Below are 22,711 nucleotides of genomic sequence, written 5' to 3' on the forward strand. Positions count from 1 at the left end.
AAATATAAAAATAAAGCATTTATCTAGTCGCAGCCACATTTCAATATCAATCAAAAATATGTATATCTCAATGAGTTCTCAATTTGCTCAATGATAGCAGAAACTGTTTTCAATTTGCTTTCACTGACAGCAAAAACAGTTTTCAATTTGATATCATGGGAACATTTTTCTGCTCTCAGTTTTGATATTTTAACCGTTAAAACGACCAAAATGACAACAAACTGAGTTATCAAAATCCGCGACATCACAACATCAAAATTAGTTTTCAATATGATCTCAAGCTTTGCTCGGGTACTTAGCCTTAAGCAATCATAAATTATTTGATAATTTGGACTTTCCTTATCATATCGAAACAACTTGTGAAAGTGCATTTGCACCTCATATATTCAACTTGCGATTCACAATGCCAAGATAACTGTCCCGCAGATAAACCGTGGACTACCTTGGCATCGCATAATTCAGAGAAAGTACATCCACTAACAAAGATATGCAATGACTCAGCAAATAATGCAGATCACAAAGACCGGTCGACCACTGCGGATAACAACAAAAAAAGAATTGAACGCAATCATGTTTATAGGTCAATCAATGGCAACGACCCATTGATGTGCCACTACGATTTTAATCCGCTCTAAGATAAGATCAAAGCCGATGACGACGGCGCCGATGTTATCAGCAAACAATGAGGGGTCCCAGTACACGAGACTTGTCGTCACTTAGCAGCGCACGCCAAAAGTCAATGCCTACTGCTTTCAGTATCGCGAGATAAGATTAGTGCGTATTGGTCCCCAACAACGAATTATTTCTGCGCAATCAAAGTCCGCTAGTCGGCACACTATCGGGTTTTGTTCGTAAGTATGAATCAAAGTTCATCGCAAACGGGGTTATCACCGTGACTTTGTTTTTGGCAATGTGAACTTCGAAACTCCGAGTCCAACAACAGCATCCATCGAATGGAAGTGAAATCTTCCACAGCAAATAAACGATCACGAGTACATTGCATATGTGCAATTCTCCTACAATGCAATGAGCGATACATAAGGAATGTTAGTCTTCTTCTTTCTGTCATTACGTCTCATCTGACACAGAGCCAGCTTCTCAGCTTAGTGTTATTATGAGCATTACCACTTGAGATTTTTCTTTGACAATTGACCATGTTAGCATTTGTAATAACAAGTTCGAATATACTCTATGCCCTGGAAAGTCGAGAAACTCTTCTATCGGATCTTCGAGCGGCGTGATTCGAACCCACGACCCTCAGCATGGGCTTGCTGAATAGCAGCGCGTATTCCGCTAGAGCTATATGGGCCCATTTATACGTCACACTCCGCATATAATTGACCACAATTGATTTGATATTTGTTTTCATGAACACGACCTCCTCCGCAGTTGTCGTTGCCATGTAACGGGAACATCCCATCATACACACACGCCTACTTGTCTCTCGCGGTATCATATTCGTCAGCGTCTCGCAAATCTAAACTATAACATTCTCATCGCACCTGTTACATCCAGCACTCGATCCCACAGGGACTGCCACAGATCACCGGAAGCGCCCCAAAACACTCGGAACTGCCTCGCCGGAAGGTCGAAGATTTCCACTCCCAACGACATCGCGCTCCAGTTCCCGCTAGGTCACACACTTTCTTCTCGGATATTTTCCGCAAACAAAATAGCTACACCAATAAAAACTTGTCCACCGATTTGCGTTTGAAATTGGCTTTTTAAGTGGCTGGCACAAAGCCAGTTGCTGCTGCGCGAACGGCTGGAACTGTACTGCGCCTAAGCGTTCACAAGTACAAGTACCCAACCTGGGCAGCATATAACTCTCGTTACTCGCGGCAATGGGACGAAGGGGCACTGATTTCTTGTTCCAGTATTCCCGCATGTGTGGCGAAAAGAGCGAGCCGGAGAAGCGTGACCAAACGGGATTCTTGCGTGGTTCGCGTTTAAGTGAGTAGTAGGCGATGCTCTCCGGCAATCATTCAGCGAAGCAACGCCGGCTTCGATGATGATCGCTGAGTTTTTTTGAGCGAGAGACTTCTGCGTTGTTTGCTTTCGCAGTTTTGGTGGATATACCTATATACCTATACGTATTGACTCGCGGATTATTATTTTTATATTTGCCGGTGTGGTTCTTGTTTTTTGACTTGTTGTTGTTCGGTCAACAAAAGTAGAGGTGAAGAGAAAGAATTCTTTTCTTTGCTCCTTTCTTTCTTAAGGTGAAGTTGAATCTACAACTTGCTAGTTGTTGGTCTGGATTCGACATATGCAAACCTGATTGGTATGCATCATATACTATATTTGAGTCATCGATAAGAATCAAATGCACATCAAACTTTCTCTCGCTAAAAATAAGTATTAGCGGGCCAGAATAGCCATAGTGGTAAACGCGCAGCTATTCCGCGTGACATGTTGAGGGTCGTGGTTTTAAATCCCTCCAATCGAGGATGGTTTTTAATGGAAAATTTGTCAACTTCCTGGGGTATAGAGTATCTTCGAGCTTGTCACGCGATATTTACATGGAAAGCTCTCAGTTAATGGCTGTGGAAGTACTGTGGCAATTATGGTAGGAATAATGCATTATTCCTACCATAATCGCCACACTAAGAACACTAAGCTGAGGTGCAGGATTTGTCCCAGTTGGGATGCAATGCCAGAAAAATGAATAATGAGGTCTTCTTCTTCTTGGCATTAACGTCCTCACTGGGACAGAGCCTGCTTCTTAGCTTAGTGTTCTTATGAGCACTTCCACAGTTATTAATTGAGAGCTTTCTTTGCCAAAGTTGCCATTTTCGCATTCGTATATCGTGTTGAAGGTACGATCATACTCTATGCCCTAGGAAGTCAAGGAAATTTCCATTACGATAAGATCCTGGACCGACCGGGATTCGAACCCAGACACCTTCAGCATGGCATTGCTTTGTAGCCGCGGACTCTAACCACTCGGCTATGGAAGGCCCCTTGAGCTCTATTTCCATATTAACCTCGATCGATTGTCATCATTTAAACATAATTTTAATAATTGGACTGTTCCGGAACACCGTAGTCGGTTCCGCCAGGGCCCCTTTGGCGACATTTCCCTTTCATGTCCAAAACATACCAGGCGACGTCTTAATTTTCATGAATTCGGGAGAACATGTCAGTAAAAGAAGATAAAACTCGTTACGAACAGATGTGGCCGATTCTATATTGTAAATTTTGCACCTTATCGAACGCGACGATTTGTAATCAGCTACTGCGAATTTGACGTTTTACCAGTCTTCCCAACATAACGAAAAATCACCTCCTTTGATTCGTTTGCTGGCGACGATTGTGTCGGTCTGATGAGAAGTTGGCGGCGCGTTTTTTTTTGGGCATGAAACAGACAATACCATTACCCGGAATGCAATTTACCGGAATGTACTATTACCCGAAAAAACCACTTACCGGAATGCACTATTATCTGTTTCATGGCCAATAAAACGCGCCGCCAACTTCTCAACAGACCGACACAATCGTCGCCAGCAAACGAGTCGAAGGAGGTGAATTTTCCGTTATGTTGGTAAGACTGGTAAAACGTCAAATTCGCAGCGGCTGATTGGTCGCGTCCGATAAGGTGCAAAATTTTCAATATTACACGGAAAACCAAATCATTATCAGTACATTTCAATACCATATTTTCTCTTTCATTAAAGCTTAACACAAATTATGTTGCGCTAGCCATGGACATTCTTCCTCGAAAGACATCTATAAATTGCTATAGACCAAATATGTTGTTCTTCTTACTAGCATTACGACTCAATTGGGAAAAATCTTACTTGTGTTTCCCGTAACGCGTGTGCGTTACGTGGTAAGATCTACAATATTGTTCTCTTGTTATACCTAACTGTTTGGCAACACTGTTGTTTGGAGTTGTATGTTTTTATTTCCGCGACTATCTAAAATTCGTATTTTTTGTGTTCGTACGTGTAGAAAATTGTTTAATTTTATTCAACACGCCTGTAATTACGATCCGCTACGTGAAAATAGTCGAGTTATTGTGTTTAATGTTACGTAAACCGTCGAGTTAAACCCAACTAACAATTTTAACGCTATAAGCCAAGATTATTTGCTTTGTGCTGTATAACAGTTGAATTGAAGCAGCGAACGCAGCAAAAAAGGAAAGTTGTCAAAAATAGAACGATTAGCGTTAATACAGCTGTAACGCAAACATTTTGCAGCTACAAATCTTAGCTGAATAAATTTCGTCAGTTATCGCTTTTGCAGCTTTCACTAAGCTGTAACACCTTAAAGGATAGCAAGCTAATGATGTGGAATAAAACTCGCCATCATCAATCCGGCTGCTTCGATACAATATGATTTGTTATGCTGCTCAATATATATTTAAGAAGCGCTTTGTCGTTAGTTATACAGCGAGCATACAACAGTATGCTGTAAAACAACAACTTGTGGCGCATCTACTCAGCTTGTTGGATGTAAACATTGCGTTTGACGTTTCGCACCCTTTTACAGCCTGATGAAGTGGTGTAAGCGTGGCTATGGCATCTTTTACGATCATTATAAAATATTTTTAGAACCGTTTTCGATGTAGAACAAAACGGTGTGTTTTCTTTGCCTTTCGATATAGACTGTGGTGGCAACAAGGACAGCGTCGAGACTTGTGGATGCAAAGATCGTGAGTTCGATTCCAAGCGGTGGCAGGTAACGTTGGGAACATTAAATTCAGATACTTATGAAATGAATTTCGGAAGCTGTGAAACAGCTTGAAAATAATATTTAATCGATAATACAGCAAAGCTGTATAATAATTATTCAACAGTTGCAAAATGGTTGAGAAAGCGCCTTCCGAAGATGTTACACAGCTACTTGTCGTATAACTGTCGAGATAGAGCAATGATCGATATGAATAAGAGCTGCCAACACAGCTTAAAAGTAGCTGAGTAGATTCGCCAGATTTGTTGGTAAAAGGATAGCATAGAAGCTTTCGTTCGTATGTACAGCGCCTTTACTCAGCATAAAGCCGTATAAAGAAGGCCTAGAGAATGTTTACATATGCACTAAATGTTAGTTGGGAACACTTTATTATCCTTGCCTACTGGTTGATCATCGTTGGTGCGCCAGAATTCATTCACCGTTTCTCACCTACCTTCTGCGTAGCTACGAATACTAGTACCCCACAAGTACCTACAACTATGGCCTGTCAGCGTTGTCAGAAGAATGTGATGGAATCTGATCGCATCATCTGCAGAGAATACTGTGGTGCTACATTCCATGCAATTTGTGTTCACGTCGACGAGCCTCTTTTGACGGAACTGCGACACAGCACGAAAAATGTATTCTGGATGTATGATGGTTGTGCTAGCATGTTTGTTAATGCACATTTTCGTCAAATGATGACCAGTTTCGACCAGAGGAATGCGATTCTCCCTGAATCTGTACAGTCAATGCAAGCCGAAATTGGAAAGTTACATACTGCACTGAATGCTCTTTCTGAGAAAGTTGATGCTAAGCCCAATACTCCTACTCCGTTTGACACCTAATCCATGGTTCTCAGTAAACCGTAGCAACCGCCAACTTGTAACACCAAAACGCCGTAGAGAAAATAAGGGATGGTACACAAATTATGTCACGCTAAATCTCAACTTTTTTGATCCCCCCCCCCCTTTGTCACGTTTTTTGTATGAGTCTTCCGAAATTTTTGTAAGGCTTGTCACGCTTGGCTTGACCCCCTCCCCCCCTTAGGAGCGTGACGTAATTTGTGCATGACCCCTAATAGAGATGCGATTGGTGTTTCTAGTGAATCTGGCATGGTGGGTACCAAAACTGCAGATGTTATCAAAACCGTTCAGATTGAACGTCGTCCAGATGACAACCTTTTTTGGATCTACCTATCTGCATTTCATCCGTCAACTTCAGAGCATCAAATCTGCTCGCTTGGTACTGAGTGTATTGGTATACCACCAGACTCGAAGCCTAGGGTGGTGAAGCTTATACCAAGAGGAAAGGACATCAGCACACTTAACTTTGTGTCATTCAAAGTAGGTGTTGCCGTTGGATTCAAAGAAAAGGCCTTGTCTTGTGAAACTTGGCCGGAGACTGTTCGGTTTAGTCAGTTCGATTACAGCCGATCAAAAAACGTGGCGAAAATCGTAGCCCTTTCGTCAGCGATGGATCTCACGGAACCTACGAATCTGGACGGATAGAAGAGATAACAAAACAATCTGCTACGCAACATCACCCGGGACGCACTACTTCTAGCTTCTTGGAAGCTTCTAAGCCCTCCTACACAGTCGAGTCTTTCCAGCCTACGCTCAACAGTCGTCCCGGTCCTGTGTTAGGTTCTGGCGAGGGGGTCTTCCAGCCTTTACGTTCAGGCAAGTACCTTCAAGTTGACACTGTTCCCTGCACTGATGCTGTCTTATTTAACCGTTTCTTTGGTGATAACCCATCATTTTCGGACGAACTACCGACGAGCTCCCGATCTCCTCCATCATCATCATCTTTGCTCAATGAGCATCTTTCGGCCAACATGCATCGCACTCTTCCTCATTCAGGACGCACAACATCTAGCACCATGGAAGCCCCAACGCCCCCCTCAACAGTCGAGTCCCTCCAGCCAGCGCTCATCAGTCGTCCTGATCCTGTTGTAGGGAGAGGTGGAGGGGTCTTCCAGCCTGTGCTGTCAGGCAAGTACAACAAAATCACTGATAGTTTGCTTCCTGATATTTTTCCGCCTTACGTTCAAAAATCGACTCGTTCTTCCTTGCCATCAGCGAAATGGATTATGACGTCATAGTACTTTCGGAGACCTGGTTAGATGATTGTATCCTCTCATCGCAGCTGTTTGGAAGCAACTATTCAGTATTCCGGACGGACCGTAGTGCTTTGAATAGTGATAAAGGAAAGGGAGGTGGTGTTTTAATAGCCGTGTCATCGCGCATAAGCTGCTCTGTAGATTCTGCGCCTGTTGGTAACCAGCTTGAACAGCTCTGGGTTAAAATCGTCTTACCGCGCAACAATGTTAGTATTGGAGTGATATACTTGCCATCCGACAAGAAGAACGACATTGATACCATCCAGCGCCACATTGAGTCAATTGGAGCTGTCCACAGTCACCTCCATGAAAATGATTTGGCAATGCTGTTCGGGGACTACAATCTCTCCGATGTACATTGAACTTCCGATGCGAACTATAATATTTCGTTGATCTGACACGTACACGCCTGGTAAGTTACACTCTATTAGATGGTTTCTGCTTCCATGGTCTCTCGCAAGTTAATACAATAGTTAACTCAGGTGGGCGTACTCTCGATCTCGTCCTTCTCAATGATGTCGCTCTGCCAAATCACTCAATACACGAAGCTGTCGAAGCACTTACCACGGTTGATGTTCATCACCCGCCAATTGAATTAGTTGTATCTTGTCCGTTACCTGTTGCCTACGAAACGGTTTCTGACAACACAGGATTTGACTTTAAAAAAGCAAACTTCGAGTCACTGAATGTTGCTTTGCGCTCGATGAATTGGGATCGTCTTGACTCTATTGAAGATGTAAACGAAGCTGTTGCATTTTTCACCGACTGCGTCTTCTAAAGCGCCGGCGATCTGCTGCTCTCCGTTTTTACCGGAGTCATCGGTCACACCAGTCAAAGTTGCACTTCAACCGATCAAGCAGTGAATACAGGAGCTACAACGCTTACTTGTTTGCTCAATATAAATCTCGTACTGAACAGAACCTCCGATCAAACCCAAAACAGTTTTGGTCATTCGTAAACACTAAACGAAATGAAGATGGGCTTCCAACATCAATGTATCTTGATGAACTATCGGCTGATTCCGCTAGTAATAAATGTGTGCTGTTCGCTATGCAATTCAAACGTGCCTTCAATGACTATGCTTCTCAATCAAGTCAAATTGATCGTGCTTTACAAGATATTCCACAAGACGTGTTTAGTTACGATATGTTCCACGTTTCGGAAGAAGAAGTGATTGGAGCGATCGGAAAACTGATACCACCAGCGTTACTGAAGAGATGCAGCTCCACACTGCTGGCTCCTTTGACTAAGCTTCTAAACCATTCACTCCGACAACAAGTGTTCCCTGCGTGCTGGAAAAAATCGTTCCTATTCCCAATTCACAAGAAGGGTGACAAACGATGTGTAAGCAACTACCGTGGCATAACTTCACTATGTGCTTGTTCTAAGGTATTCAAAATTATAGTCAACGATTCCTTATTTGAAAGTTGCAAACGATACATCTCCACCGATCAACATGGGTTTTTTCCAAAAAGATCCGTCTCGTCCAATCTTGTTGAATTTTCAACGCTTTGTATTAGAGCTATTGATGCCGGCAAACAAGTAGACGCTGTATATCTGGACTTGAAGGCGGCATTCGACCGTGTCGATCATTGTATCCTTCTTCAGAAACTCAGAAAATGTGGTGTTGCCATAAAGTTCGTTGATTGGTTCCGTTCTTATCTGACTGAACGATCGTTGTGTGTGAGAATCGAGGAAAGTGAATCAGCATCGTTCACGAACATATCCGGAGTACCGCAGGGTAGCAACCTTGGACCTTAGTGAGAACAGCTATTTATCAACGATGTATCACTGATTTTGCCGACTGGAAACAGGATCTTCTATGTTGACGACGCAAAAATTTATATGATTGTAGAAAGCTTGGACGACTGTTACCGTTTGCAACATTTACTTAACTTATCCGAAGCATGGTGTGCACGGAACTGTTTAACATTGAGCATCGAGAAATGTCAAGTCATCTCGTACGGAAGAAAGCGCTGCCCAATTCGCTTCCCATATGAACTATCAGGGACGACGCTTGAACGTGTTAAATGTGTTCGTGATTTAGGTGTTACATTGGACGAGAAGCTCACTTTCAACTGTCACCAGAACGGTGTCATCTCCAGAGCAAATAAACAACTTGGTTTCGTTTTGAAAGTTTCAAGTGGATTCAAGGATCCGCTAACCCTGAAAGATTTGTACTGCGCCTTAGTGCGTCCAATATTGGTGTCCTTTTCAAAATTACTGGATCTCTCGAATTGAATCCGTGCAAAGGAAATTTGTACGCCACGCTTTAAAAAATCTTCCTTGGCGGGACTCGGAAAACCTGCCACCGTACCCATGAGCGTTGCCGTTTACTGGGAATCGATACCTTGGAGGATAGACGTCATGTGGCCCAAACAATGTTTGTTGCTAAGGTTTTGAGGAATGCAATTGATTCACCGTCCCTGTTAGCCGACGTAAATATTTATGCACCTGAACGGACACTGCGTAGACGTCAACTCATCAGTCTTGGTTGTCGCAATACACGCTATGGACAGCATGATCCTGTGAGGTTCATGGCTTTGAAGTTCAACGAAGCCTACCACTTGTTTGACTTCAACGTCACTATAACTACACTGCGGAACTATTTTATTCAGTATTTTAGAAGAAATTGACTGTATGTTTCGCTTAAGTTATTTATTTATACATTCATTAAGACAACTTCGTGTCAGATGGACTAAATCAGAAATACAAATACAAAAGAACATGTTCTTGTTAACACTTATTAGTTATGGTCAGAAGAGTGTAAGAGAGAAAACAAGCCACTAAGGCCTACCTATGTATACTAGATAATGGGAAGGTCGAAGTGGAAAAAGGACTCAATCAGCCTCTGAGGCTGGTTTTAATTCATGAGACAAGTTCTTTCCGAGTTCAAGTGTTTATCTTTCGATATCTAGGAGGTAAACGATTCCGAATCAGTGGAGTAGCATACCTCCTACCTACGCTACAGCGTAGCGTCACACCATTGCCGGGCGTATTGTAGAGCTCCATCTTCGTCGGTCTTGGACGAAACTTCTCGCCAGGTCCTCTTCCACTGCGTACAGCCAGCGTGCTGAATATTATTTTCGCAATTCTTTCTTCCGACATTCGCACTAAGTGACCAGCCCACTGAAGTCTACCGCATTTTAAACGCTTGATAACATTCACATCTTTGTACTCTTGATACAACTCGTGATTCATGCGTCTGCGCTACGCATAAGTATATCGCGTATCAGGTACGGGAATACAATATGCCCTTTGAAGTGGAGGAAATTACATTCAGCAAGTTTTTCGTAAATTATTAATAGGAGAAGAGCACTTATTTTCGACCCATTCATACGATTCAGGTCTACTTTTTATGGGAATCCGAAAATTGGTAAAGAAAACTTGTAGGTCAAAAATTAGCGTTTTTCCTCTTATTTGATGCTCATATTCTGCACTGGCGTTCACAACTTATGTGTAAATCATGGCTTGTCTACCACTGTTACCAAAACAACATTATCAACTGATATTTTATTTCGGCAGTTTCTAAGAACTAAAGTTCAACCACCTCCCATCTATATACCTTGGTTTCCCATGCACCCGTTTATTTGTCATCAAACGTCAACATCCCACCGCAAAATCGCTAATGTTTGGAGAGGATTGCCAAATAACCTCCAATGCATCACCTCCAAGTTAATTCTAATACCCTCCGTTATGTGAAATATGGTGGCGCGTCGATCGTCGCAAGTTTATCGTTAAACAGTCAATAACACTGCATTACAAAAATGATATTTTTGCGTGTCTTAAGTATCAAATAATGTATCTCTAGTCTAGCCTAGGGGCTGCTGCATTCGATGCCGTTCTCAGAAATGTTCCAATTGTGTGGTACAGATCGCTAAATTTCTATGAAACACTGGTTTTATTGATGATTACATGAAGATTAAAACATGATTTATCAAACTTTTTAGTGATCTAATCCACCAATCATGTAAAATACAACTCCAACATTCACTGAAGGTATAATTTGGTTGGAATTGTACGATTCAATTTAAATTAAACCGATATTTCCAAAATGCATGAAATCTCCATACACATTCTTTCGTTTCTTTATCATGGAAGGATACAATAGTTTTCCAACTTTTGAGCATGACGTGCTATGATATTTTTGAAAATGGCAATGGATTCGACAACCCTGAATTAAGTAAAAAGCGATGTTTTGGTGCTTGTGATTGTCTCCGTGTTCCGTAGTTTAATTCATTGGAGGAAGAGTTTGTAGATTAATTAAAACAAATTCAGAGTTTATTCAAATTATCGTTTATTAGTATCACTTCCTACAAATTATTTCACATAGTAGGTATATAAAAAACAATAACAAATCACAACTTCTTCTGATAGTTTCCATTAAATCCCTGCTTCTGCCACAGAATTCCTTAAAACAAAGTCGATCAGTCGATCCACTTGTCTCTCAACTACACAAACAGCAAATAGGAGAAATGAACTCAAAACAATGATCGGAGAACATTTTTCTAACCACCTTCTCCGGGCGAAGACATCCGTTTCCTTATCGTTTGGCTAGTTATCTAATAATGGTCTGATTTTTACTCAGTTTTACGTATAAACTCATGCAAAAAGGCACTTCGCTCCTTAACTCAGGGACCCTACTCTTGATCTGCTGCGGTCATGTCTTAAGATTATGTTTTCTGATATTTTTTTTTAGCTAGATTATTACGATTTCTTTTCTTGTCGAAAAACCTGCGTGTAAGTGAGCATTATCTACTGATTACGGGAATTTTTGAAAGCAACGGCCGTTTTAGCGAAACATGTTACATTGTTGGCTAGTGGATTTTAAAGGGGTTACAAATCAAAGTGTAACGTTTATACATTTAAATAGATCAGAAGTTTTTTTCTAATGTTGGCAGAAGTTGCTTGCTTTGATTTGCACAAATGTTTTCGGGTTGCTTCGATGAGAATTCAATTCGGTAACGGTGTATCGCGCAACAATCAGCGGCCCCTAGATTATCTGTATTGCGTATTTCAAAAGTCGAAATTTATTGTCAGAAAAGCTTTTCTGCCGGAAAGGGGAAGGAATCTCGCTGATTATTGCACGATACCGAACATCTTATAAATTAAATGCTTCCAACTAATAGTTGTACATTCCATCCACGAGGAAATCCATCCGGCGGTAGTGCCGGGTCAGCCAGAACTCCTTCGCCCGCCGGTAGGACAGCAGGAACAGTCCCATCAGCAGAGGAATCGCGAAGATCAGAGTGACCACGGGGACCACGTACTCCCGGTGACCACGAGGCGGTCCCATCAACGCCGGCGGAATGTACTCCTTCGAAAGCTCCGCCAGGGGTTCCTCCACGTGGAGATGTCCATTGGCGTCGCTCACGGATGATCCCGCGTTGTAGCCGGGTTTGGCCGCTTGGAGCAGTTTCGGTTCGTCGTCAACCGAGTAGGTGATTTTTGGCTTCTTTGGAGGTTTTGTCGTTGTTGTTGTGGTGGTAGTGGTGGTCGTAGAGGTTGTTGTTGTGGACGTAGTCGTCGTTGAAGTTGTTGTGGACGTTGTTGAAGTCGCAGTCACATTGGAAGCAGAATTTGAACCCACTGCTGGAAGATTAACGCTGGAAGTTGCATTCGAGGCAGGCGTTGGCAAAGTTGCGTTGCTTTTGGCCACTGTAGTCAAGTTGACTGCAGCGCTGCCTACTTCTGCTGGATTGCTGATATTAACCTGCGGCAGTGGCGGCGGAGGTTGCTGCGATTTAGACGCCGCCGTTGTAACATTGTTCAGCTGTTGCGCTTCGCTGGCTTTCGGCGCTATTGCAACAGTAGGCGCTGAGGTCGTAGTCGTAGTCGTCGTAGTTACATTCATATCGACTCCTTTTCTGGCAAAGATGCGACCCCGTTTCGAATGTTCCTGACTGCTATCGCCATGGTAGGGGCTATCCCCTAAAGCCTGTATCACTTGCGACACAGTCGCGTTTAGTTCACCTCCCTTGTTCGGGGAATTCCCACTGCTCGAAACATCCCCGGAGTTTACTAGGAAAACCAAACTGAGCCCGAACAGCAGCCAGCAAATGGCCTTCCCGTTTTCCATTGTTGCGTTTGAAAACCTTTTGCGTCACAAGATTTTGATGCCTTCGACTCCTCGAAGGGTCAATATCGCATAATTCGAGTTTGTAAAATTACACTTTTTTTCAACAAATATGTCTCACATCCGTGTCACGGCACTACAGTTTTTGCAATGATTTTGACAGAAGTGCTAATCCAAGTAGGCGATTCATAAAGTACACATCTGTCTTTCGTTTACAGCAGGCTACTTGTTGGTTGGTGATGTTGGTGAGGAGGTTTTATTACGGCACTGACTGATTGGTGCAATAAGCGTTCACGCTACGACTGAACCCTACCACTCATGAATTGATGTTTGTATGGTGGTGCTCTACGCGTGGTCGAGAGCAGATAAGCAGAGAGGGAAACGAACCAACGGGACGTGTTTTGGTTCTTGTTTTTGTTTTGGATCTGCCGTTGTCTGTATTGGGTAGAGTTAGAGTACTTAGCTTGAACTCTTCTCTATTTTTAGGATTCACATTTTTATGATTAGGATTCAATTTCCTTGTTATGCATAGTCTGTGAACAACATAACACCTTACGATTAACCCATTTATTATTATTTTTCAACATGTACAATATTATTTTTTTCTTAAATCTAATGTATTCAACATGAGAAATGTATTGTTTTGACTGAAAAACAGGTAGCATTTTGGAATCACGTCAAATGTTAACTGACAAGTAAGCCAACAAAGTATTAAAACATAGCTAATTCACAAGCTTCTAGCTCTATGCTCTGAACAGCATACTCTACCTTCTGCACTACCATGCACGTATCTTCTATGCGCTTTACCCTACTCATGAATGTGTGTATCAGTCGAGCTCTTGTTTCGTACGCAGCCAGTTTGCAACGAGGGACCGCGAAATGGTAGGGGTTTGTTTCTTGATTTTTAAATGCAACGTTTTAATATAAAGGGAGGTTCTATAAGATAGAGAGCTACCGCAAAACCATATAACTAAAACACGTAAACAACCTGATTATATCTGCATTCTGTTTTAAAGTTATTGATTTTATAGTTTTTTGACAAATACTGATACCTGGGAGGGAGGCACCGATACTACACACGAAATATAGAACAACGTTTGTTTGAACTGCAAGATAACTCCAGCTTGCCAACAACAATCAATTCAGGCTTGGGGAAAACCGCTAGTTTTCTTTTGTTGTGTACTTTCGATCTTTCCTGACAAACATGGAAAAAGGGCCACAGTTTTCAATGCAATAAATAATAATTTTCATTGTAAAAACTAAAACGATGCGTTTTTTAATGCTTTATATTCAATCATTTGGAAGGTGCTCACGTGACATTACTTACATTTTGTGTATGAATTGATTTTCATTCATTTTTTGTCACTTTTGATGAAATGCGAAAATATGTTTTAATCAGTTACGCGCTTTTTCCATGTTAGTCCAATGTTTGAGATCTGGGCTCACAGTGACAGTTCGTGACAGCGGAATCTCGGCTCACTATGACGTACAGAAATTTTGTATTGGTTTCTCCCTCCCAGACTGGTACCATCTAAGATATCGATTGCAGTTGAAATTACAACTCATTTCGAATGCACAACTATAGGTAATTATATAATCTAAAGTCGATTTTTGGTGTTGTGGTAACAATCAAACTTGTGTATGAAATGATTGCAGAGGGAACTGGATTAGAACACCGTTATAAGTCTATGAGAATTTGCATACAAATATATTTTTCGACAGACATCAATTGATTCCTATGTTTTGAAATTGAATTCAACACAGGGCAATCGTTTTTCCCTAAATTTAAATAGGGTAGGCACATTATGTCATGATTTGGAACAAATCGACAAAATTGAATGATGTTTGGCCGGTTTCGTTTCCTCTTCCATTATAGACAATGTTGATGTAAATAGACTAGGTTTTCGCATCATAGGAAACTAGTCGCCACATAATGAAAGAATTTGTTGACTTAAGTATACCCTACAATTTCGGTGCTTTTAAAATAGATTTTCAACTAACTTTCACCAATGCGAAGCAATTTTAAAAGATTGCTTTCCTGTGATAATCTTGTTTCTTAGTTTTTCATTACATTTCCGGCATGTGCACCGATTTTTAATCAGTTGTCGTGATTTGCCCTTAAAATATTGCGTTAATTTTAAACATACTTGCAAATAAGAGAAACTGTAAAGTATAAAGTTAAACAAAAATCTATAATAATAGCTATAAAACCGCGAGTGGTGATTTAACTTTGACATTTCTAACCTACCGATTTTATAGTTAAGGCTTAGTAAGCCATGCTCTTCAATTGTTGATTGAAAAGTCAAAATATTTCCTTGGATTTATTTTGCACCTGTTTTTTTTCTTAAATTTCGTATTTTTTTGTCTTTTACAAACCTTATTCTTTTCATTTTAGGCATTCAGGCTAAGAATGCGTTTCTGATTTAATTGATAGAGCTGATGAAATTCTAAAGAATATCATTTTATACATCGATTTTGGCTCGGATAAACTGACATATCCAAACCCGGATTGGCCGTTATGTATTGATAACCTCCTGTAAACTGCATGGAGACTGATATTCCAAATAAATGTTAAAAAGTCTACAAATTATGGAATAGGATATTCGAATATTTATCTTCGACGAGTCTATGTCATTCCTTACATGCTATTGCATTATTAATCATTGCCGGTGAATTAGCTTGTTTATGTCATAGCTCCATCGATTGTAGGGATTGTAGGGGCAGGGGATATTGGATCCAGAAAACATGACCCAAATTGGAAGTGTAGTAAAATATGTTTGACGTTCTCCGTACTCTTGGACTTATTCTACGAGTGGCGTGAGGTCACGCCACTTGGTTTACACGGCGAATCACTTCACTCGATCGATCGCTATGCAAGACCGCCAATTCTCATCTCACGCCACTCATAGAACAATCCTATCTGTTGCGTGCCCACTGAATAAACAATCGTTTGAAAGGAAAATACGACGAGTACTGAAAAAATCGAGTTTTGCAACGAGTTGCATACAACATTTTTTGCGATTACGAAAAATGCCGTTACAGTTGGATTAATTCTTGGAGCATAAACATATTTCAAGAAAACCCACATGAGCATCAATGCGTAGTAACAACTCAGTGTTCCTCAATCAGGTAGGCCGTGATATGATTGTCATAAATTTTCGCATTCCCGTTGCTGACTCTATTTTCAGGCTGATCAGGTAAGATGCCGCTTAACATTTTCTAATAATATGAAATCTATTTTGCATGTATCCTGGATTGCCTACACGAACCGCCGCACAAAGAAAGTCGGGATTTCTTGAGAAAGAACCAACAAACTCTACTGCCTCCTCTTTGTCCGCAAGATGATCGTGCTCCAACATAGAATACCTCACAGTCAACTGACGTCGGATTCTATATCCGTTGCGCTATCCAAACCCGGCTAAATTCGGATCGTCGAAGAATCAGTCATTGAGAAATTCATAACAATTGAATAAATGACGTATGGATGCAATCCGGCGTCATTTTGATAACTTCCAAAACAGTACTGAAAAGTGTTACTTTTCGATACTAATATTAGTGCTGAAAAGTAGCACTTTTCAGCACTGTTTCTTTCGGTAGGAAAAGTAGGTCGTTATGTTGTCCATTTTCTCGATAAAAAGTAGGCTGATTTGCAACGGAATTGCAAAAAATATTTTACACAAGATAATTAGAAAAAAGTCTGTTTTATTTTGATGGAAGAAAAGTCGTTCGACTGAAATGTGTAATATTTTGAACCGGTTCATTTTACTGATTCACTGTTGAGCCAGCATATAAGGAAACTTATGCAGTTAGTGATTATTTTTCAGTTGGATGTATTTTTAAAATAATGAGAATTAACGTGTAGTGTTATATCTTGTTATTTGATGAGCCGGTTCATTACACATATTATTATATTATTGTTATTATTGAATTAGAATTTAATTTCGAAGTTTTGTGAAATCATAAATCTTGTTTTTTTGATAAACCGCTTCGGTTTACCGGTTCACTTTCGAATGCTAATATATGTTGTACTCTTTGTACTTCATACTTTTTAGTTTTTAAGATACTCAGTAAAGTTTGCTGTTTTATTGTGATGGAAGTTTGTAACTTATATGTAACTTTTTGAACTGGTTAATATTACCGTTTCACTTTTGAACCGATAAAACCTTTCATTTCTTATTTCAGAAGATTTCTTTCAGAATATAAGCGGTAAACTTTTCTGGCATTATTTGATGGATATTTAGTCATACAACTGAAACGTGCTATGTTTTTGATCGGTTCACTTTACCGATTCCCTTTAGATACATTTAAATCATTTTTATTTCAGAAGAAGACAGTTAAAGTTTGCTGTTATAATCTAAAAACAGTTTAGTCGTACAACTGTAATGTGTAACTTTTTGAACCGATTCATTTTACCAATTCACTTTTGAACCAGTAAAATAACAATATCGGCATTTAAGGGAAGTTGTGCCGTTTGTGATTCTATTTCGGTTAAACGTATTTTCATTATAGTAAACATCGTAGTGTAATAACATCTTGTTATTTGATGAACGGGTCTATAAGTCATGCCGATTTACTCTTGAATTGGTATTTTTTCTGTTTGCTAATAGAAATTTGATTGTACGACTGGAATGCGTACTGAAATGCGTTACATAATTGTTTATGAAACGGTTTGAACAAATATGCCATTATAAAATCAAACAAATCATGTTTATTATTCTACAGTCAAATCACAATATTGGACGGTCCATCGTGCTGGGGAGATATAGTTACAGTTCAGAGCAACTGCGATTGAAGTGACCTGCGAAGTAACCATGTACACTTACTTCTACTGTTGTTCTTTACTTCGATATCAAGCTACGGAACATAGAGTTAGGGAAAGTTGATTGTATTTCGATTGGAGGTATAATTATAAGATTCAAAAGATTTTATTGAGAAGAAGTGTAAAGTTGATATTGTTATATATTTGTGTAACAGATTGATGGGCTACTTTTGACACTTTTGAACTTTCAAACAATATTGAATCATAACAAAACCATTCATAGTTCACAACAAATATATGTAAATTATTGAACCAGTCCATTTAATTGCTCTCAAAAGCATTATATATGAAATAAATGCCCCTATATATGGCATACATATATGGCATGTAATTAAAAAAAATATTGTATTATATACTTTCTGTTTTTTTTTTGTATATTGATAATTATAAGAATTTAATAACGTACATTGTTCTAAGAAAAAGTTGTAGTTAACTGTTTGGCCTACATAAAAAATACACACTGAAAAAATATTTGATGTTTTTTTCATGAAAAAATCAAAAATAGAACTTAAATTTTAAATTACACAAAAACCCAATTTTTAATATTTTTTTTTAAATTTCACCATAGAATCTTGATAGTAAACAGATGTTTGGGACGACGTTTCATGATGGAGAAGTTTTTAGTAAAAAAGTTTTTATAAGAACAACTTCTGGCCGATTTTTAAAATTTTGTGTTTTTGCAGGGTGGCCACCAAGTTTCCATTTTGAAATTCCCGCTTTTTTCCCGGTTTTCCCGGTACAATCACTAAAATTTTCCCGGTTTTTAATTTAGCTAATCGAAGATATTTTAACTCAATTTCTAATCTTTCTATTTCTTCTTCATGAAAATAAAGAGTTCTACAAAGCAAAGAACACACTTAGAATGAAACATAAAAATCTGTTAAATAATCCACAGAATTCGTACTGTGAAATATGATTCAAATTTTTTTCTGTTGAACAACAGCGGTTTCAACATAGGTAAATTGTCAAAAATTCACTGAAAATTCGGTAAAAGTTAAAATTTTACAACAGTCTTTAAAAACAAGAACAATGTCTGGTCAAATTTTCAGCTCATTTGATAAAGATTTCAGTATGCTTCAAGTTGAAAATGTGTTTTTGGGCTTATTTCAAGGTTTTAAAAATCATAACTAGCATGTGGAAAATCAAAACCACTTGATATTACCACTATTTGAAAGCTAATTCTATTCTGTTAAAGTTCGTCGAACACGGTAACAAGATTAAATTGAGTTTTAACATTGTTTGATCCAAATTTGTACTCCGCTGTATCCAGAAATTACAGTTTTCTCAATATACATGGTATATAAAACATGCATTGGTATTATTTTTTCAGGCCCTAGTCAACGGGAATCAAACATAATACATTTATGAATTCATTGACCATCAACAGCTTACATGTTGCTAAAGGCAATAAATTACAATAAATGCCCAAAGATCGAGCACCGCATCGCAACCTGATGATAGTTAAATCATGCATGACACATGTACCGAAAACGAATGAATTGAACAAGTTAGCATTGCTTTTTCTTTCCGAGTAATGATTGTTTTGATCGGATTTCACTGATCATTTAGAACGATTTGAAAACAATCATCATCATCGACTGAGAAAAGGCAGTGCTAACGTGTTCATTTTTTGTATTCATTGAAGCTCACGGTGGTGCTCTTGGCTCACCCACAGTGGATTTACAAATGTGCTTCATAATTACCTATTTTTTACAATTTATTTTCGTAAGATAAATGGTTACTTTGAACGGGATTGACTTTTAGATATGCATTGTCATCATGTCTGGAAATTAAAAATCCGAAATTTTCATGCAGTTCAGTGAAAACAATTCCCGAAAAAAGAGATTTTCAAGAACCTCGAGATACAAACCTCAACCAAACTATGTTAAAACTTGCTCCAATCATAAAATTGTGTTCGGCAAAAGTTCGTAGAATTGGATAAACTACTATGTAGAAGTATTTCCGATAAATTTTGATGTTTCGTTCGGTAGTTATGATTTTTTAAAGCTTGAAAATAGCCCAAAAACACATAATTGATTTGAAGCACAACTAAATTTACTCTAAATTGAGTGAAATTTTGACCAGAAGTTCATTTCGCAATGAAAAATCAAAGTATTGGTTGACTGGGGAGTTTCCAGACATTTTTGAAAATATGAATAGGTCTAATCCCGATCATTGAGATGAATTCAAAGCATGCTTGTTTAAATCTTGGAGCAGAAGGATGATCATAGAAGACTGTTTTAAAAAAGTCTGTGAAAAATTAACTTAAAGTTCGGTGAAAGTCCATCTTTTTACCATATACCGAAATTCACACTGATAATCAGTGAATTCATTAGGCGGCCATGTTTACAACTGCGAAAAAAGTTTAAATTCCAAATAGCTCCCGTTGTTGAATGTTTTCATTTCAATCATCAATTTTGTTCGCGTTATTTAGGCGGAAGAACTATAAATGCCAATAATGGAAACAAGTCATCACCGGAAATATAAAACTTACTGAAACGTATGGTAAAATTTACGAAATTGAACAAAAAATCCACAGAAAAATTGTAAAAATAACACCCAGCTTTTCGGTGCTTTTGACAGCTGAACGTTTTCTAGCTTCACGAACGGTTACATATCACCGAACGATTCACCGATTTTTTTTTGTTCCTTATTAAGGTGATTTTGAGCGCATACGGCTAGTTCATCACCATTTGTCAGAAAAGCGCCAGAAAGGCTGCTTTTAATAAGGAGTAATTCATCGAAATTTCAGCTGTTGGGATTTTGGTGAAATCGCACAGAAATCTGTGATTTATTCTTAGTGTGAAGTTTAAGATGAAAATTAAACAAAGCCACACATGTAGAAGCATGTTATTTATTATTTCCTTGTCGTTTTTTTTGAAGAATGATAAATTAGATACTTTGATTGATTGTAAGAAAAAAAAATGATTGAACCTTGATTCGAATCATCAAGTCAAAAAAGTTTGAGAAAAGTTCAAAAAATGTTATTTTTGGCAGTAGTGGAAGATTTGAAAAATATTTCAAATCCTGGTTAGCGATTTTGTGAGCAAAGTGAAACATGTTTAAGACGCATAGTGTAAAGATTTTCCACAACTTCTGGTTTGTATATTTAAAGCTCAAAAATGTTCGTCGTTCAACATGAGTTTCCCGGTATCCATTTCAAATTCCCGGTTTTTCCCGTCTTTTTCCCGGTAGAATCGAATTCCCGTCTTTTTCCCGCTTTTCCCGTTTTTCCCGGTTCGGTGGCCACCCTATTTTTGTCAAAATAAATACGTTCTGATCATACAATAAGAATCTTGAAATGATTCTGAACCATAATGGTAATAGAGATAATTTCTCTAGAAGTAGCCATTTTCGAATTATATCGAGTTTAATGCAAAAAATAATTATTAAAATAGGTAATTCTCATTAGTTATTCGCGATTCTCCATCATTAATAAAACGTTTTCAAGAGTAAAGGCCATATTTCTTTGCACTTACTTATTTTCCTTTATGGAGAATCGCGAATAACTAATGAAAATGGCCTATATTAATATTTAAACAATATTGTATGCATTAAACTCGATATAATTCAAAAATTGTTACTTCTAGAAAAATTATCCATATAATCATTATGGTTCAGAATAATTTCAGGATTCTTTTTGTATCATTAGAACGTTTTTATTTTGTTAAAAATCAAAATTTGAAAAATCGAAAAACTTTTTTATTAAAAATTACTTTATTATGAAACTTTGTCTCAAACATCTGTTAACTATCAAGATTCAATGGTGAAAATAATGGTGGTAAATAATATTAAAAATGAGGTTTTGTGTTATTTAAAATTTAAGTTTTATTTTTGATTTTTTTATGAAAATAAGTAAATTATTTTTTTCAGTGTATATTTTTTTCTTATAGTCCCAACGGTTCACTACAACTTCTTAATAGAACTGTTTTCTCTAAAATCAACAGTTTCGGAGTTAGAATTTTTCAAATATTTATAGGCCATTTTCAAAAGTTATTCTTTAGTCAAAATGATCAATTTTTCTATGGAAAACACTACCATAGCAAAAACATGGGCAAAATCTAATCCAAATCGAAGTCTATCGATTACGATGGAAGTCGTCTTTTTGGACTCTGAGGTGCTTCCCAAAACAGGTTCTGGGTACCATAATAAAGACCGCGGTGGCCATTTCTGATTTTTCTCTACATCTTACGACTACTATTCATCGTTTCTCACAGTTACTTTCTGAATATTATTGCAATTGATTGCCATGTTAAATGCATAGACGAAAATTTGCCAGAGATGAAAAAATCGGAATAAAAAGAACATACTGTGTTCAAAAATTTAATACCTCAAATATATTTGAAGCACATCTGAAAACAATGCAAAACACGTTTGGTTCGAAATAAAATAAAATTCCTTTTATAATAGAAAACAGAAAATTGAATTTTTCTGCTTGGAGTCGATTCCAGGTGGCCACTCCAGATTGATGTGGACCACTTGAAGCAAAAATCAAACTAGATAAGTGTAGCTTTCATTAACAATCACGGCATAAAAATTAACAAGGCAGGCGCTTTACTGATGTAAATATCAAGTTTGATTGTAAACAAGTGACGTCACTCCTATCGTACCATATACCTTCCGGACCACTAGATCATTTTTTTCAAAAATTTGTTCGAGGTGGATAGGAATGACGTCGTCAAGTAGCTGTCAGTTTTCGGAATATATCACCTTCTTAATATAGTACACCGTGATTAACAATTGATTTCATGGAAATCAAAGAAGAATTAGATTTTTGACAAGCAAAACAAAACAGTTGTCACCTAGAGGTGACACTGGGCGTTGGGGGGTTAAATCCATTCCGTAGATAGAGATACTGGTAAAAATATAGGCTTCACTTGATGCATCATGTAAAACTGATCTTCTAACAATCGAAATCGTTTAATTTTGTAAGCATTTATTTGGTTCAGCTTGGGAATATTATAAATTTTCATTGTCATCAAGAAAATAGAGTTTTCGATTAATGATGAGTGTTTAATTC

General features: G+C 38.4%; 2 protein-coding genes across 2 annotated transcripts in view; both read right to left on the reverse strand.

The window, feature by feature from the left end:
• Nucleotides 1-1,832, reverse strand: part of LOC5576070 (fatty acid hydroxylase domain-containing protein 2) — a 39,715-nt gene extending 37,883 nt beyond the window's left edge. Inside the window, exon 1 of the mRNA XM_001662350.2 lies at nucleotides 1,503-1,832. Within this exon, the coding sequence (XP_001662400.2) occupies nucleotides 1,503-1,614 (112 nt within the window). The 5' untranslated portion in view covers nucleotides 1,615-1,832. The remainder of the gene's footprint in view (nucleotides 1-1,502) is intronic.
• Nucleotides 1,833-11,076: 9,244 nt separating this feature from the next.
• Nucleotides 11,077-13,189, reverse strand: LOC5569438 (mucin-5AC). The gene has a single exon (XM_001658479.2). The coding sequence runs from the start codon at nucleotides 12,873-12,875 to the stop codon at nucleotides 11,919-11,921; it is 957 nt and encodes a 318-aa protein (XP_001658529.2). The 5' UTR covers nucleotides 12,876-13,189; the 3' UTR covers nucleotides 11,077-11,918.
• Nucleotides 13,190-22,711: the final 9,522 nt, after the last annotated feature.

Source organism: Aedes aegypti, chromosome 1, assembly GCF_002204515.2.
Source record: "Aedes aegypti strain LVP_AGWG chromosome 1, AaegL5.0 Primary Assembly, whole genome shotgun sequence".
Taxonomy (NCBI): Eukaryota; Metazoa; Arthropoda; class Insecta; order Diptera; family Culicidae; genus Aedes; species Aedes aegypti.

What these genes read in the sequence shown, in the direction of transcription:
- LOC5569438 (XM_001658479.2), bottom strand. Translation starts at nt 12,875, where the DNA reads ATGGAAAACGGGAAGGCCATTTGCTGGCTGCTGTTCGGGCTCAGTTTG.